This window comes from Strongylocentrotus purpuratus, unplaced genomic scaffold, assembly GCF_000002235.5.
Source record: "Strongylocentrotus purpuratus isolate Spur 01 unplaced genomic scaffold, Spur_5.0 spur5_scaffold_10, whole genome shotgun sequence".
Classification (NCBI taxonomy): domain Eukaryota; kingdom Metazoa; phylum Echinodermata; class Echinoidea; order Camarodonta; family Strongylocentrotidae; genus Strongylocentrotus; species Strongylocentrotus purpuratus.
Genome location: NW_022145595.1, coordinates 2,175,467 through 2,193,836, shown reverse-complemented (window position 1 = coordinate 2,193,836; position 18,370 = coordinate 2,175,467). Strand labels below are relative to the sequence as shown.

The window sequence follows — 18,370 nt, the reverse complement described above, 5'->3', positions numbered from 1 at the left end:
TAACAAATTATGAAATATTGTGTGTAAACTTCTTAAAACTACCGTTTTAAATCAACTGCCCGTATACACAAGCTGTCCGGACACACAACGTATGGGTATACCTGTTTAAGTGGTGGTAAATAGAGACGTTTTACTGGTGGTGGTAGTGGTGGTGGTGGTGGTGGTGGTGGTGGTGGTAGTGGTGAAAGTGTAAATGATAATGGGTGGTATGGTTACACTGCCGGTACTGGCATAACTCGTGCCGGTGGTACCGATGGTGTTGATGGTGGTAGCTGAGCTACTGTTTGTGGTGGTGGTGGTGGTGGTGGTGGTGGTGGTGGTGGTGATGCTGTTACTGGTGGTACTGTTGATGGTGTTCGTGTTTGTTTCCAACGTGCTGGTGTACGTGGTGTACGTGATGTTGGTGGTTGGGGTGATAGTAATATTGACGGTACTTAGTGATAATGGTTGTGGTGGTGATGGTAATAATGATGAAGGATGTAGGGGAAATCGAAGAGGGTGAGAATTCTGAACTAGGATGGGGAAATTAGAAGTTTACGAGCCTTCTACTTACCTTTGTGTCTAGGAAAACTTCTCCGTCAAAGAAAGGCAGGAAGTCTTGGTAGCCCAGCGACTCTCGAAGCACTGCATAAAGCTTAATGCCTCGAGCATCTAGCTCGGGCTTGATGGAGGAAACCATTCGGGCTTCCTATATGTAGATGAAAACCAAGGAACAAAATTATTGCAATTATTTTTAACCTATGGAATTCTCGAAACATAGCCTGATAATTATTAAAAGAAAAAGACGACATCAAATGTTTATAAACATGGGTGGGGCGTACGAAACTCGGGATGTGGGGGCAAATATTTTTTTAGGGCGTATACCGGCTTTACGCCATGCTGGATGTGCACAACACTTTGAAAGCTCGCGATGCCGCCAATTATCATAATTTTCAAACTTTTTTTCTTACTCAATTCAGGTCATGTAGACATTGAGTGTCTGGACCTTTAATTACCCCAAACATCAAAATCGTTAGGGCCCTCGTTACAAAAGATGTATCTGTGATGGTACTATTAACAGTATTAATATTAATAATATTAACCATGGCAAAATCACTCAACAGCTAATTATATGGTTGCATGGGAGTTACCCTTAAAGGTAAAGACCAGTATTGGAAACGCCCCAATTCTTCTCCCTCTAAGATGAAAAATGAAATGGAAAAAGGAAATGGAAGCTCTCATTACCAATCATGTGAAAGAATATGTTTTGACTAATACATGATGATAACAAATTTGCCGGGAAACCGCCTACTAATTCATATATTTGGTAAATTTGTTTCTCTCATGGTCTGTGAGAGATATAGGGTAGTCCCATATACATCTTTCTGTGTATAGTGCTTGTAACTTTACGAAGAATGGGCCAAATTTCTTATCATTTTGATGATTCCAGAACCTTGCAGATGCTAGATGCTAGATGATCAACCTTTTCTGATCGATTCCACAACGTTTCTTTCACAATGCAATCGCATGACCATAACTGGTCTTTACCTTTAAAGGCGAAGTTACCATCAATGGTTAGTTTTATGCAACAGTGCCCAGGATTTCTCCCTCCCCATATTTTTCAACAATTGTAGGCGTACTCTTAACTGTAAAAAACACTATATAGCTCAAGGGAGGGGGCCCGGGCTCCGCCCCTGATATAGCTTTGAGTTTCAAATCGACTTACCCCCTTACACAAAGATCATCCGGGCCTCCTGACTGCCAAGACAACGACCCCATTATCCGTCCAAAGATCCTTCGCTTTGAAAAGCCTCTGTCCACCTTCTTCTCCCTCTAAGAACTTGAGATTAGTGAGCTTGGAGTCCCCAAGAAGTTGAAGGGTTGCATCGGCTAAATATGGCTCCGTTGCCCTGGTCTGGCCATTGCTGGCAGCAGCTGCCATTATCTGCTGCGATTTAGATTGATTGTTATCATTTTTATCGTCGTAATCACTTAAATTATTATTATTATCATTATTATTATTACATTTTTTTTTATTTTTTATTTTTGGGGGGGGGGGGCGAGTTGGGTAGCGTTTACTATAATCTGATTACGGTAGCAAGTCCACGGTTATAGTTCATGATTTCGGGAGGCATATGAACTGTAGTGACCAATGTGCATCATAATGCTAATCTGCAGGGCCGGCCTACTTGACCCTTTACAAGATTTGATACTAAGAAGATAAACAACGATATACAAATCATTCGTATTTCTAATTAAAATCACTTATTATAATTATATTTGTTATTGTCATTTTTTTATTGGGGGGGGGGGGGGTAGCGCAAACCAATCTGATTACGGTAGCAAGTCCATGGTTATAGTTCATGATATCGGGAGGCATATGAGCTGTAGTGACCAATGTGCATCATAATGCTAATCTGCAGGGCCAGCCTACTTGACCCTTTACAAGATTTGATACTAAGAAGATAAACAACGATATACAAATCATTCGTATCAAAAATGACTTTCAAAAAATAATAAGACATAATATAGGATCCAGGGTATAAAAAAGTGGCCAGTTTTCTGAATTTAGAGGGACTGTTAGCAGCTGAAGCAAATGCCAGATTTGGAATAGATAGGTTTAAATCTTCCGACATGATATACCCCTATATGTAAGTTTGCAATTTTAAAATCTAAATTCGGCCTCTTTGGGGGCAATTCACACCTCCCCCTCCCCTCCCCTCACCCCTCCCCAAGGTCATTTTTTAACGAGAGAGAAACAGGGAAAGAGAGAGAGAGAGAGAGAGAGAGAGAGAGTGGGAGAGGGGAGGGAGACATTGAGAGATAGATAGATAATTATAAATTGAAGGAGAGAGAGAGAGGGGAGGAGCCCCCCCCCCCCCCTCTCCCCCCCAAAAAAAAAAAAAAAAAAATGGTATCACTTAACGTGACATTAATTTATATTCATCCGATATAGTCAACAACTTTATCATCATCAGTTCTTTATAATAACCAGCCTCCTGGCAAATGATGTAAGAACGCTCAACGTTATTTATTAATATAATATAGTCCAAATACTATTAGCAGAGTTACAAACAACTGCTACTAATATCTGATTTTAAAAATGAGAGCGGACCGAGACTGCAATTATACACTAGATAAAGGTATTTTAATTGTCCATTGCACACAGTCGCTAATATGACGCTGCATTTTGTCCCCACGAAACAGAATTAATTGAAATTAAAGAAGTAAAGTAATTATATACAGTACATTAAGTTCAAGCAAAGAAATTATCAGATAAGAATTAATGATAGTTCACGTTTATGCTTCTATCCCCTCCCCTCTTCGTTTTCTTCTTCCTTTATCTCCTTTTTATTCTTCCTCTTTCTTCTCCTCCTCTTCTTCTTCTTCCTCTTCTTTTTTCCCTTAATCTTTTCTCTTTTTTATTCTTCTCCTTCTTTCTCCTCCTCCTCTTCTTCTTTTTCATTCCAAGTTTATGCTATATGCCTATTATACGACTATTATGTTTTACAAGCCGGGACTGCAGTCCCCCCCCCCCCCCCGAACAAATTGAAATTATGCAATATTCCGGCAGCCTTAATCGCCTCACGTACATGACTAGGCCTACCTATTCTGCATGCATACTTAATATTTTTGGCGGGTAATTACTCACATACACAAAACCACACCAAAAAACCCGCTATGGTTTTTATAACAAATACAATGACTTTACAAAAAATACAATACTATGAAGTATAAATATTGGGACTTATCGTGTACACGTCCTGCGCTCTACAGTGAATGTATCACAGCGCTCGGTTACAATTAGTTTATTATACAAAATGATATATACTACATGTAGTTAACTTAAAACAATTAATATACATGCTACAAGGACATAAAATAATTGATGGTTGAAAAGAAAAGAAAGATAAGTGGTAGCTTATACTCACGCAGTATGTCTGATTTTACTTCAGCAAGCTCAGTTATAAAAAGACACCAGTGATATAAACGTGTGTTGGTTATACCCCCCGTTCTATATGCGAGTACTGTCTGTTGTACTTTGATCGTTGGTATAGTTTTCGCTCGATCGATGTTTACCATGGACGGGATCTAAGCTCCTTAATTGTTTAATATACAATGTAGTCAGATTTGGTTGTTTGAACAACGCGGTCTGTTGCCCGTTTGAATGCTTTAGTCACTTGTAGGCGACGGGTTCCGTTCTCGTTCGGCTTCTTTAGATTATACTAATAACAATAAAACATAGGACATTATTTTTTTCAAGAATATTTGCTATTCCAGTCAGTCCAAAGATGTGGAATTCATTATCATATATCCCTACAAATTTTCTTTTATCCTTGAATTATTCCTCATGGATTTTTGGCAAGGAAGAAAGCCCAATGATAAGTGTTTTAATAATAATAATGATAATAACTATAGTAATATTGATAATAATAATGATAATAATACTGATGATGATAATAATATTAATAATAATAACATTTTTTTTTTTTAAATAGGCTAATTATATGCTAAATGTGATGATAAAGTTTCTGATTGACTTGATAGCAAGAAATAAACCTGATTGCGCGAGTTATTTTATAGTAGGCCTAAATGAAATCTCAGTTGTAATTTCTTATAAATCATGCCTCTCCAATTAGGCTATGCCTTTGAAACGAATTTCCTGGTAATTGTTAATTAACACGTATTATGACTCTACTAGTAGTGGCAGGGGAGCCCCCCCCCCCCCCCCCCCCACCCCCGATCCCCCACTGACCCTTGTCCAGGCACGTAGCCATAGTTTGATATTGGGGGGGGGGGGGGGGCACATACATGTAATCGATCGAGGTCAAAAAAGGGGTCTACATAATTTCAACCGATCCTGGACATTTTAGGGGGCACGTGCCCCCCCCCCCCCCCGTGCCCCACCCCCCCCCCCCCCCCTTCCCATGTCCCCTCCAGCTCCCTGGATACACCGTCACTGACTAGTGGGCGTGGCATCTTAGTCATGTGCTTTCTTTTGTTTTGTTCTGTCAGAGATACATGAAGAGTCTACGACGGAGTACGACTACGAAAGTACGAAGACTAGATCAGATCTAGACGTAGATTTCACTTGGGTAACTGTGAAAAGCAAAGTTTCTAGGTGTATGCATGTGAGTATGATAAGTGTCCCTATAATTTGATTTGAGGTTTATTGACGTTTGAGATTGCATAGAAGGTGGTGAAATGGTGGTGAAGAGTGATATGATAAGACGACTCTCTTGCTTGCCCCATATATTGAATTCTCTGTTGGTGGATGGACATAGTAATATAGCCTCCCTAATGTCAGTGTGACACGTTAGGTAATATATTACGTATTGGCATTGTCATCGGCTCTCTACTTAAGCGAGCCCTCTCTCACTTAAGTTCGGAACCGCTGGATCGGATCGACCAATCAGAGCGTGTAAACTCACTGTACAGATCGAGCTCAATGCGTAAAGCTCTACGTGCTTGGGATTGTGTTTTTGTATGCTACAACACTGTAAAGCCACAACTTTTGCCTTTGGATTTAACGAAATGTATGCATCAAATAGCACTAACCATCATGAATTCTTATCCTTTATATATATATATATAATATTGTCTAACATATAAGTCTAGTTTAAACCTGCTATTTAATTGAAATTGATTTTATATAATAGACCAGACTTTCCTCTCCGATATTTCATCCTTCTTCCCTCGTACTAGTAGAGAGTGGAACAACTTCAAGAGGGACCCTGCAGACTTCCTTACTCTGGATGCCTTTTTTCTGGTGGAAACTACCAGCGTGATGCCAGTGTAACATCCATGCGAGAACAACTTAATCTCCCAACTCTTGAAGAAAGAAGAAAACGGGCACGTTTGTCAATGTTCTACAAGATAGCAAATAACAAATACCGGATAACATCAAACCGAGGGAGCGAAATACAAGGAGGAGTCAACAACAACGATATATGAGACTAGGCTCTTCAATGGACACTTACAAATTCAGTTATTTCCCCAGGACTGGGACGAGCTACCTCAGATTATCGTCGAACTGCCTTCTATGGAGCAGTTCAAGGCCAAGGTGGCTCTTGAAACAATTTAGTTCCCTTTTCAGGAACTGTACCGCATAGAGCTACATAATTATAACACCTCCATGCTTTACCCTCATCTAGATGCTGAACAGGCGTTGATGAGTATTACCATAGAAGGAGAAGTAGAAAAGGGCATCGAAGGAAGCGTCCAACTGATGGCAGCACATAGCTGTATATGTATACATTTTGCATCTGGATTGATGCCTAATTGCCTACACACATTTTGGACATGGCACATACCACACTGCAGTGCATAATCTTTGTTGCATGAAGTAGCACTAAATGAGGAAAATGAAGAAGAAGAACGGGTCAGTGAAAGTTTGAGCAAAATCCAATGAAAAAGAAGAAAATTATGAATTTTTGAAGTTGCGATTAACCAAATACAACTCGGCAACTGTGTCGGAAATTGCTCAAAATTTCACCGACCTGTTCCTCTCATTTTTCTGCCTCTATTAAAACCAATTTATTATCAGGGTGGCCGTTGGAGTTTCCTTTAAGGTTGAATTATTCATGAAATGTAATCTTCTTCAAATTACTGTTTTAAATCCACTGTCCGGATACATTTAACCAAACACCAAACGTCTGGGTATACAGCATAAAGTAGTCCAGGGGGGTGTTTCACAAAGATCCAAAGTTGAACTTATCTCTAAGTTGGACTTAACAATTATGGAAAGCCATTAGCATCTTTGAAAATATTTTGTATAAGTTATTTTGAAAGGCATTAATTGTTTATTCAAATCATTCATATTTGCTATCATCAAGGAGATTTCATGTTCTGGATGCGGAATTTATAAAAAGTCTAAAATACTTGAATTTCTGCTTTTGAATATATTTCATTTTAAGACTCCAATGGCTGTCCATAATTTTTAAGTCCAACTTAGACTTAAGTTCTACTTAGGGTCTTTGTGAAACACCCCCCTGATTCTTTCGGTTTTTATATATTTTTTATTCTACAATTATCTATATGTCCTCCTCCCTTACACCATGTACCTAACATAGATCGCGCGACCCCCAAAAGGCAAGGGTGAGAATGAAGGCAAGGACTGTCTCTGGTTTAACGTTGAGGGTGTGTTATTTTCTCAGCTGATTGGGCGCGCGACACAGAAACAGTCCAGGCAATGGACTAAGCAAAAAGCGGAAGGAGAAAGTCAGAATGTATTTGACACTTCCTTGTCTAGACTTTCTTCTTCTAATTACTACGGTTAAAGTTATCAAAGATCTGCAATGGTATCCTGGACGAGTTCCATACCGCTCTAGGATGTGGACTTAAAGGCAACTAAAACCATCATAGACCTAAGTTAATTTTATTGTACAGTTTAAAAGGTTTGAATAAAATCAGAGAAAATTTGAACAAAACCAGGAAAGGAATAAGAACGTGTCACCAGAAATTATTTACGGCAAACTCTCCATGCCTTCTGACCATGAAACTTCTAAATTCTTTCATTTTCTTTGGATTCATGTATTAATTGTGCATGTTCATGGTCTGACTTTAAAAAATGTAAAGTAGATTATCAGTCTGCAAACTATATCTTGTTTTCAGGGGAGTAGATTATCTTGATCGTAAGAAAGAAGGAAAAACATGACATTTGAAGTACAAAAGGCAATGACGATTGTCCATAAATCAGGACATTATCGTGAAATAGGAGACCACCAGTTGTATTGTTTGTATATGCCATAGTCAAAGATGCCCAGTAAGGAGTAAGATAAAGTGCTTCATTAAGCTCATTTTATGTTCGTCATTGTCATTGACATTGACTTTGATGTTTTCATGATTTGTAAACTGAGAAGGAGAGATCGTGCCTTCCAGTAACAGCTCCAGTACATGCCTGAATTGAATCACTTTCCTAGACATTTAGTGCATCAACCATTTACACTTTACCACTGAGCCAATTAAGTTGCCTCTTCAGCTATTTGATAATTGTATCCATAATTGTATTATTATTTTTGTCCTAATATTATTTCATTTCCTTGGCTCTTTTCAGGAATTGAAAATGTTGAAGGTTAAACGTTGCTCCTGCGCTTTCCTCGTGGAGGCTCTTACTGTTACAGTCCTGATATGCACTGGGTTGATCAAGGGCGCCACAGGCAAGCCCCCGCACATTGTTTTCATAGTGGCTGATGACTATGGATGGTTCGATGTCGGCTATCACAATTCCACGATCAAGACGCCCAATCTTGACCTGCTGGCTAGCCGTGGGGTCAAACTGGAAAACTACTATGTTCAGCCCATCTGCTCGCCAAGCAGGAGCCAGTTAATGACAGGCAGATACCAGGTATGATGACAAACCACTCATACAATGTACATGGTTATCATACAATAATAATATTGATTAACAGTTACATTTGTATAGCGTTTAATACTAGGCACAACAAAGTCCCTATGCATATTCATAGCTGAGCTCAGTTTTAGCGGACACAGAAACTTGAAGCATATTATGCAGCAGTTTACCACATCATAATAATAATGCTCACTATACCCCCCCCCCCCCTTCTTATGTATTGTCTAATTTTCCTCAAAACTTCATTGATCTGTTCTTCTCATTTTCTCCTTGTATTAAAACAAAATTAGTATCAGGGTGTACTTTCCCTTGAAGTTAATCCAATAACGATTAACACTAAAGTCATTAATCTTTCAAATCTAATCAGATCCATACAGGCCTCCAACACTTTGTCATCATCGCCCCTCAGCCCAACTGCCTACCCCTTAATGAGACTACCCTGCCCCAGAAACTCAAGGAAAGTGGCTACGCCACACACCTGGTAGGAAAGTGGCACCTCGGTTTCTACAAGAACGAATGCATGCCCCTCCAACGAGGCTTCGATTCCTCATTTGGTAAGACTGATTATAGGAATATCAGGAAGATTTGGAGGAGGGGGGGGGGGGGGGGTGTTTTAGCATCTGCTTTGATACCAATGTGTTTTGTGTTAGGTGTAGGGCTAGGCTTAAAGGTAAAGACCAGTTATGGTCATGCGATTGCATTGTGAAAGAAACTTTGTGGAATCGATCAGAAAAGGTTGATCATCTAGCATATAAGTATTGGTGTGTACTGCAAGGTTCTGGAATCATCAAATTGATAAGAAATTTGGCCCAGTCTTCGTAAAGTTACAAGCACTGTACACAGAAAGATGTATACTGGACTATATGCACACGTGCGTTTATCTCTCACGGACCATGTAGATAAACTAATTTACCAAATATATCAATTTCCCGGCAAAATTTTTATCATCATGTATTAGTCAAAACATATTCTTTCAAATGATTGGTAGTAAGAGCTTCCATTTCATTTTTTGAACTTGGGGCGTTTCCAATACTGGTCTTTACCTTTAAGATTCTTGTCAGTAACAAGTTAAATAATCATATCTTAGCTTTTGTATGATTGGCTGCGAGCAAACTCTCAATTCCATTTTAACACTCGCATGTACATTACTACTAAGACGATTTATGGAACGTGATCTGGAATGACAAAACTCAATAAATCTTGTCAAGAGATGGCATATCTCAAATATAATATTCCTTTTGTTATTTGTGGATTTTCAATGTACAGGTTATTTGTCTGGTATGCAAGACTACTGGACTCACTTCCGGTCGGGATCATTCCCAGGTTTTCCTGAGGGGAACCATTGGCTTGGCATTGACTTTTGGGACAACAATCGAGTGGCGTGGGAATACACCGGAAACTACTCTCAGTTTGTGTTCACTGAACGAGCTCAGAGGGTTATACAGCAGCACAATCCCAATCAGGTCCGGTTTAATATATTCCCTTCATAAGACTCACTCCTAGATCCTAATCGAATGATTGGTCAAGCGCAGTCATGTGACTGTGATTTATTTGTTGAGAGACTATTATCACATGCAAGACCCTCGACACTATCCAACAATTTGCAAGTACGCAATGCGAGAAAGACAAGCGCACTTCTACCTGTGTGGGCACCATATGAAGTATCAACTTAGGTTTTATTTGCCATCTATAAGTTTGTCCAATATTAAAATGACTCCTATTATAAATCAAGTACATGTAACAAGGATCTATGAGTTTTACTGGACGGTTCATATCTTCATTAATTCATTTTAACCATTGCTTCCTGGAACCGAGGGGCTCCTGTATTAAACCTATAGGGAACATGGGAATTCAGTAGTCAATGTGTTAATAATCTAACCAATCTTGTTGAGGCTGTGTTCATCTATTATATGAAGCTGTATCACAGATTCACACAACCTTGGGTGCGTTTATTGACCAAATTTTTGCCTAGAATCAGGTTTCTCAAACGTCTTTCAGGCAAATTTAGAAGGTTATAAACGCAAAGCCTTTTTTAAAGGTCTTTAGATATGGGCATATCTAATGACGCAAAAATGTGTGTTTTTGAATGTGACATACAGCCAGAATCACGTTTCTGAGAGATGATAAACGCAAAGCTGCTTTGAACCCCACATACAAATCTGACCTCCCAGGTAGCGCACCATGTGTTGTGTCATGTTGTTGTACAAGCATGTGTGTGAAGTTGACCTCGGAGAAACTGTCTGCTTCCGTGGTCAAGCGGCGCAGAGACAAGGCCTTTATTGTGAATCGTGAAGAGACGATAAACGCGACATCCCGCAAATTACGATCGTATAGTGGGGTTCGATAGTGGGGTATGATAGTGGGGTACAATATGTACATATCTAGTGGCAAGACCCAATAAACGCACCCCTTGACTTGTGTTCTTGTGTTTACAAATGCAGAGAGATTGTATAATGGACTCATTGGGCCTTCTAGGAGTAATTTCAATTTGTAAATTTCGGCTTGCACCCAGAAAATAAAGATTGTGTGCACGATCTTGTTATTGTACCGATGGTTCCAAGACTTTTTCTGACTTGTTTGTAATTAGGAGATCAAGCACGTGATCTTTATTTACTGGATGCAAGCCGAAAGTAATTCTTTACAAATATAACTGTTTTGTTAATGATCAAGAATAAAAACTATGAATAAGTCATGGTATGTTTAGTAATTAGAAATCTTTGGGCTAACAGATTTACTGCAAATCTCTACCACTCATTTGAAAGTGAGTTTGTTGGAAGAAAAATAAATTGATTTGCTTTGGTGGTGTATCGTTCCTCTGCAGCCACTTTTCCTGTACCTGCCGCTTCAGTCGGTCCATGGACCCCTCCAGGTCCCAGAGAAGTACATGAAGCCTTACGCTCACTTCCAGGACGTAGGCAGGCAGACCTACGCAGGAATGGTGGCCACTATGGATGAAGCAGTTGGCAAGGTTGTAGACTCTTTACAAGAAGCCGGGCTATGGAATGATACAGTTCTTGTGTTTACAACAGGTAATGTATTATACAGTGGGCTTGCGGGTGCACCATGTGAGAGAAAGAGAGAGAGGATTGAGGAGTCCTGAAAAGGACTCTCGGTAATCTTTCTTGAGGGTGTGTAGTCCTGAAAAGGACTGTTTGTGTAGTCTTAAAAAAGACTGTTGGTTATCTGTCTTAGCTTATAGTTCTAAGGAGAACTATAGCGCTTGGAGAGGATGAGTGGCGGGAGTGGCTAGACGTTTCGAACAGGTTGACTATCCGTCGTCAGGAGTGGTTGATTTTTGTATTCATTTTTTATTTACCTATTTCTCGCTATAGTCTGTTACCATGTTTACTTTCCGCAATAATAAAAACATAATGATATACAAATGATATGATTGACATGCATATATCAGAATAAACTAATTAATATTCCAGTAATAACGTAAAAAGAGTGATAGAGAAGGATTGTCAGATGCATGTAAGTTCATTGAGATTAAAGGCATGACAATCCTTTACTAAACATCGTTACTATATTCACAAAAACAGAGATCGATAAAGACTGGGATGAAATGAGATGAGGACATGGTCAATAGAATGATAAAGGTGATGACCGTATGGTCTATCCATCACAAAGATAATCTGCGCAAGTGATTGGGCTATGGTGCATCATGTGTGGAAATACAATACCCACAGGCCTTATGCAAATGAGCACATTGTCATCCGAGGTAACATCTGACCTCAGGAGCTGTACTACATGGATGCTATAAAAATAATAGCTACATATACGTTGCGCAGGGTGCCTACACAGTACCATTATTACCATCCCTTTAGCTGCCCTCGGGCACTCACGGGCACTCAAAGCATTCAAGGAATAAACTCCTACCAGGTACCCATTTACTTTACCTGGGTGGAGAGTGGCAAATGTAAATATGTGCCTTTAGCGCCACAACATTACTCTAATCATGAAGTATACAATCCGCAGTGCGGTGTCATATCCAGTAGACCATGACACCTCTATACATGACATCAAAAACAAAAAGTAAGAGAGCAATATTATGATAATTGTTGTTTCTTTGGTTTTCAGATAATGGTGGAACTCCTGGTAAATCTGGCAACAACTGGCCACTAAGGGGAACCAAGAACACCCTTTGGGAGGGCGGGGTCCATGGTGTGGGGTTCATTACAGGACCAATGATCCCTGCAGGGGTGCAAGGCACAGTGAGCAAACATTTCATGCACATCAGTGACTGGTTCCCAACCCTGATTGAAGGTGTGGCAGGGGGAACACCGCCGGCCTTGCTCTGGACAGCTATAACATGTGGAACTCTATCACGTAAGTTGAATTCCTGCGATTACTTGGGCTCTATCTTGAGCCTCGGGTCTGTGCACACAAAATGATTAAAATTTCAAAATGTATGTCTCAGGAGGATCTACAGTATATTTTGTGATGTTCCTAAGTAGGAAGGCGCTAAGGAGAAAAGCAGAAATTTAATTGTGTTGCATGCAATTGCCATTCATTTACACGTTTAATAAAAACGCAGCGGCTTTTTGCGGCTGCATGTTTACCGCCCCATATCTGAAGAAGCCTTAAAGTGACTCAGTAACATTGTTGAAAGTTTATGAAAAAATTGCATAATTTTTGTACGAAATGTTTATATAATCTGGAGTGGCCTTGAGGGAGATATCACATATATTTTTATTTATTTATTTATATTGCCCAAACTAGACTCATATTGCCCCGAGTCAAAGACGAGGGCAATATGGGTCTTGTGAGGGCAATATATGTGGTATCTCCCAAAACTAGTTAAGCCAGTCAATATCGTTATTGTTATCCAAATCAGACATCTAGAGCAAATACATAAATCAACCATGACAATCTCAAAGAACTGATCCAACTTTGTCACAATAGAGTGCGCGCAAAGTGCACAGGTTCTCGTACGCATGATAGATGCGCAATGAAAATGACAAAATATGGCGCGGTGACTACAGTGTATGGTCTTATATTTACTGCTTTTTTAACATGTGAAGTCGATAGGCTTTTTCATGAGAGGTTAATATGGTCTTATATTTACTGCTTAGCTCTTTAAGGATTACAACAAGTTTAATATGATTTTGTAAAACCACTGCTCAGATGTCTGATACGGGTAATAATACTTATTATATTCCTTCTACTGTACTAACCCTCTAACATGCAAAAAATCCTAAAAAAATTCTCAAATCACAAAGATATCTATGGTTCAGGGAAAAAATTACTTTAAAAATTTCGGGGGCTACTTTTCAAGTTTGCTTGCATGAAAATAACACTTTTTAATTTGTTTTGCATTGAACTCTATGCAAAATTTGGGGGCTCTTTTAACCCTTACTGTACTGGGCTATTTTGAGCACCTCCTGACTGGGGGGGGCCTGGGAGGCCCCCCCCTATGATCTCGGCCGTCGGATGTCCGATGAACACGAAAATTTGCATGTTTGTAGATATTTACGTAACGAACAAGATGGTGTAATTAGTTTTTTGCGAATATGCAAATTTTTGTCGTTATAGCCTAATTAATTATGCAAAATGCTAATTTTATGCATTTTACAGAAAACGTGTCAAACTTCACTTTTTGAAAGTTGAAACTCATTATTCATATGAAACTTCTTTTCTAACACAAAATATTTATTTGGATGTAATTAATAATGATAATTTATGCAAATTTGATGCGATTTTCAAATATTATTTTCTTATGTATTTTATTGTTTTTTAATTTCTTATTATATCTATTGTTTTTATTTCTTATGTATTCTTTTGTTCTGGAATACATCAAGTTACTTTGAGAAACATATAAAAGCAATTCGATATCAATTCATATCACCCACTTAGGAAGGAATACATCTAAACCTGTATTCACAATTCTGCTTGTACATGAATATATGCAATTATAGCAAATTTTTGATGACATGCGCATACTAATTGTTATGTAACACCTCACAGGTATATCCGATTGCGACGAAAATGGTATCAAAACGTGCGTAAGACTTGAGGGAAAAAAGTCATGAAACGACAATTCAAAATTTTAAGCGGTTGCGGCGCAATCTCCGAAAATGTCGAGGGGGGGCCTCCCAGGCCCCCCCCAGTACAGTAAGGGTTAAGACTTTCGGGGGCTCTTTTGGGCATTTTGGGGGCTAATTTGCCCCAAGCCCCCATGTATTTTTTTCACAGCTATGGTTTTCTTTGAAGGTGTCACTGCATGTACAACACTGAGGAGCAGTGATTAACAGTAAATTCTCCCAACCATTTTTGAATTTTCCCGACGTTTTTTTCATGAAAAAAGGCATAAAAACAGGCTTTTGAATATCTTTCAACACTTAAATGTCTGGAATGGTATATACATGTAGAGCCAATTCATTGCTTTGTGACGATTTACATTCACCTAAAATGTAATTAAATTGTAATAATATAGTTGGAAGAATTGAGGAATCTATAAGATCAGTTTTTCCCAATTTATATCATTAATAATGGTCCGTTTTCACTCAAACTTTCAGGTTATCTTTGATTGTACATCTAGCATTGAAGTCACTACCTTAGCACCATTATCTCTCATCTGAACAATGTTACCAAGTCCTTTTAAGGCTCCAGACTATGAGGTCATGACGGTCAAACATAATGTGGCATGGGTCCAGGGATTTAGGAGCAGTGGATTCTGCCACCGTCCCTTTTAGGGTTATTATAGGTGTTTCTCATTGAAACCAAAGGAACCTGCACAGAACACCTTTCCTTTAAACCTATTTTGACTGGGCTTTCTGAGAGCAAGTTTTGACGGGATGGGTAAGGGGGGGGGGGGGGGTAAGGTCAATGTGACCCCCTCCACTCAGAATAGGGTTGTACATGTATTTCCACATTTCTTCTTTCTTTTGTAATTAAATTGAACTTCAGTATTCTCTATGTACAGATTTGAATCAACTAGGTGCAACTTAAATTGACCCCAAAAGTCACAGTTGATTAATCCATAGTCCCATTTATTTTCTAGAAAGGGAACACCCTCCCCTAGGAAAGAACTCCTCCACAACATTGACCCCTACATCCGTGCCGACCATCCTTTCGGCTACGGCTACGACGAAGAAACCGACATGATCTACCCGCTGTCCGGTCTCTACCCCAAGATGGCAGCAGAGTTCTCCACGGATATGAGAGCGGCCATCAGAGTAGGAGAATGGAAGCTCCTCACAGGATTTCCAGGTAATCCTAGAAATAATGGTAAGCGGGCTGGTTTGGGGGATTCAAACTTTTCTCTGGCAAAACAATTGCTCAGGACTTTATTTTGTTAAACATTGTAGGTTAGGGTTAGGATATTAAATTTATTTGAAGTTATGTTTAGGGTCAGGGCTAGGGTTACATACACGGGGGTACTGTAGAACTCCCCTGGCGGGGGTCCTACTTTAATTACATTGTCTCAATCCAATGTTGGATGCGTTGTATCGCGCAGGAGGTCAATGCTTCCAGATCTTTTAGGGTGCAAGGGTCTGGTAGATGTGGGCAGGCTCGGAGATGTTGCATAGTCTGCTTCTCTCCACATAGGTAGATGCATGGTGTCATCATTCTCACTATACCCCCACTTATAGGTTGGTTTTGCAACTAATTACAATTTCTGATTAATTCTGCTCTTGTTTTGAAGGGAGGAGCGGCTGGTACCCACCACCGGAGTGGAACATTCACCCCATCGATCCTGTGGAAGCTGCTAACAAAGTAACATGGCTCTTCAACATCACAGCAGACCCTTGCGAGAAGAACGACCTCTCATATCAACATCCTGAGGTGTGTCACAAATTCTTATGAATCTGAAGCTGTGTTTAATAGCTTGATGTCATTACTCAGTAACATTTTCTTTATCTTGGACAGTAAGATGCAGACGACTGTCCTTGAAAAAAGGGAACCAAATTTTATTGATAAATCACTCAATATAATCTCAATTTTATTTTTGTTAGTACATACATGAAAGGGCATTTTGCTTTGATTCATTTGTTATCAGAAATATGATCATTAAATCACACATGTATGATTACAGGTCGTTTGGACTGATACTGATAGAAATAGAATTGTCCAAATTAAGTAGATAACTGATGCCTTGTTTCATTATAGAGTGAAATGGCAGGAAATGATCTGGAAATGATTTTTATCATTTTTTGGTGACATGTGAAACAAGGGAAAACTAGGTACCCATTGGGGTGCAGATTTATCAACAAGTAATGTAGGATTATTTAGTAATTTACCCATGAACTTAGATTTCCCTTTTCAGGGACACCCTAACCTTAGACCCCAAAACAAAGATTTATTGCAATCTTCACTCTGACCATTATGTTTGACATCATAATCATAATCCCATACAAAAAAATCACACTTCATTGCAACCCTCACCCTAACCCTAAATGTTTAGCACTTTCACGGGTTAAGTTTGTAATGAGGTAGGCTATGAAATGATGATGATGATGATGTGGTCAGGCTGTGAATGTTAATGATAGTGATCATCAACTTTCTTCAATTATAATAATTGTAATGTCATCACCTTTTCATCACCTTCATTATCATCATCATCATCATCTTCTTCGTCATCACTATTATTGTCATCACCACTATCATCATCGTCATCACCACAATCAACTTTATCATTATTATCATTATCATCACAATTATCATCATTAGCTAGTATTGTCACCATTATCAACATTCTCATTAGCATATCACCATCATCATCATCATCATCATCATCATCATCGTCACCGTCATTATCATCATCATCATCATCATCATCATCATCGTCGTCACCGTCATCATCACCACCAATATCACCATCATTACCATTGTCATCATCACCATTGTCATCCCCATCGTCATTATCATAGTCATCATCATTTTGAAGACTGTCTTGATGACTTCCTTGAGCCTGTACCTTTCTTCTCCATTGTGCTATTTTGTATTTCTTTCTTACAGGTCGTTACTGAACTTGTTGGTCGCCTGGAGGCCTACTACAAGACATCTGTACCGGTCAGGTTTCCAAACCAGACCGTTAAAGCTGACCCTGCCTTGCACCATGGTGTATGGGGGCCATGGGAGTGACCCCTATCCCAACCAGACGATCAATCTATTAATCTATTAATCTATTAATCTTGATCGAAGGAGACACGAACAAACGAACGAATACATGTACCGTATATGTACTTTCATGAACAAAGCAGTACTTGATTTATGTAGAGGAATACTGGCAGCTAGATATAGTCTAGTTTACAGGTGTGACTCAGATATGAGTGTTTGTATGTGTGTCTTATATATTCCTTAGCTTGTGTTCACTTTGTATACATTTTATATCTGTATCTTGTCAACTATGTTCACCCTTTCTTTGTTGACTTTGTAAAGTAGCCGCTTACAAATGTAAGCCTACAGGTATGTCTTTGTGTATTAATTCCTATCATTTTTTTGGCATGGCATTTGGGAATTAATGGGAATCGTATACGCTTTGTAAGCCTTTGTTGTTTTAATTGTTGTTGTTGTCTTTATTGGGTCTTTTTTTGTAAATACTATTGTTGATGTTTTAATGTTATTTTTTGTTGTTGGTATATTTGGCATTTTTCTGGGCCTTGTTTCAGAAAACTTGTTTATTATCAATAGCAAATGAAAAAATTCTATGACAAATTTGCCTTCAGCAAATCAAATGCCACGATTTCAATAGCTTATATCAGTTATTGGAACTTGTTATAGATAATATTTTTTAGGAAACTTGTTCAAGTAGTTGCGATCGTGTTCAAGGTCGTTATACTATTAAGCGTATAAAGCTTTTTTTGTGTCATTTTGTGAAACCAGCAATGAAATCAGGCTGAACAGATTATGTCATCTGAAATTTGGACCCTGTTTTTCTTTTGGAATCCATCCAGTGCAATAAACAATGATGTGAGAGTAATAATAAAAGTAATAAATTATATTTCTATGGCGCATTATACAAAATACCAGAGACTTGATATATAATGCTCTTGTGACCAGTATTGTGAACAGATTGCAAATCTGTAAGAAGAG

At 38.9% G+C, this 18,370-nt stretch overlaps 1 protein-coding gene across 1 annotated transcript; it reads left to right on the top strand.

The window, feature by feature from the left end:
- The first annotated feature begins 5,000 nt into the window (after positions 1-5,000).
- On the top strand, positions 5,001-18,263 carry LOC583464 (arylsulfatase B). The gene is given in 10 exon segments (XM_783370.5): positions 5,001-5,111; positions 8,036-8,326; positions 8,700-8,886; positions 9,599-9,795; positions 11,154-11,361; positions 12,413-12,610; positions 12,613-12,661; positions 15,336-15,544; positions 15,981-16,120; positions 17,294-18,263. Coding segments are annotated over 10 exon segments (1,611 nt in total). The 5' UTR covers positions 5,001-5,105; the 3' UTR covers positions 17,420-18,263.
- Positions 18,264-18,370: the final 107 nt, after the last annotated feature.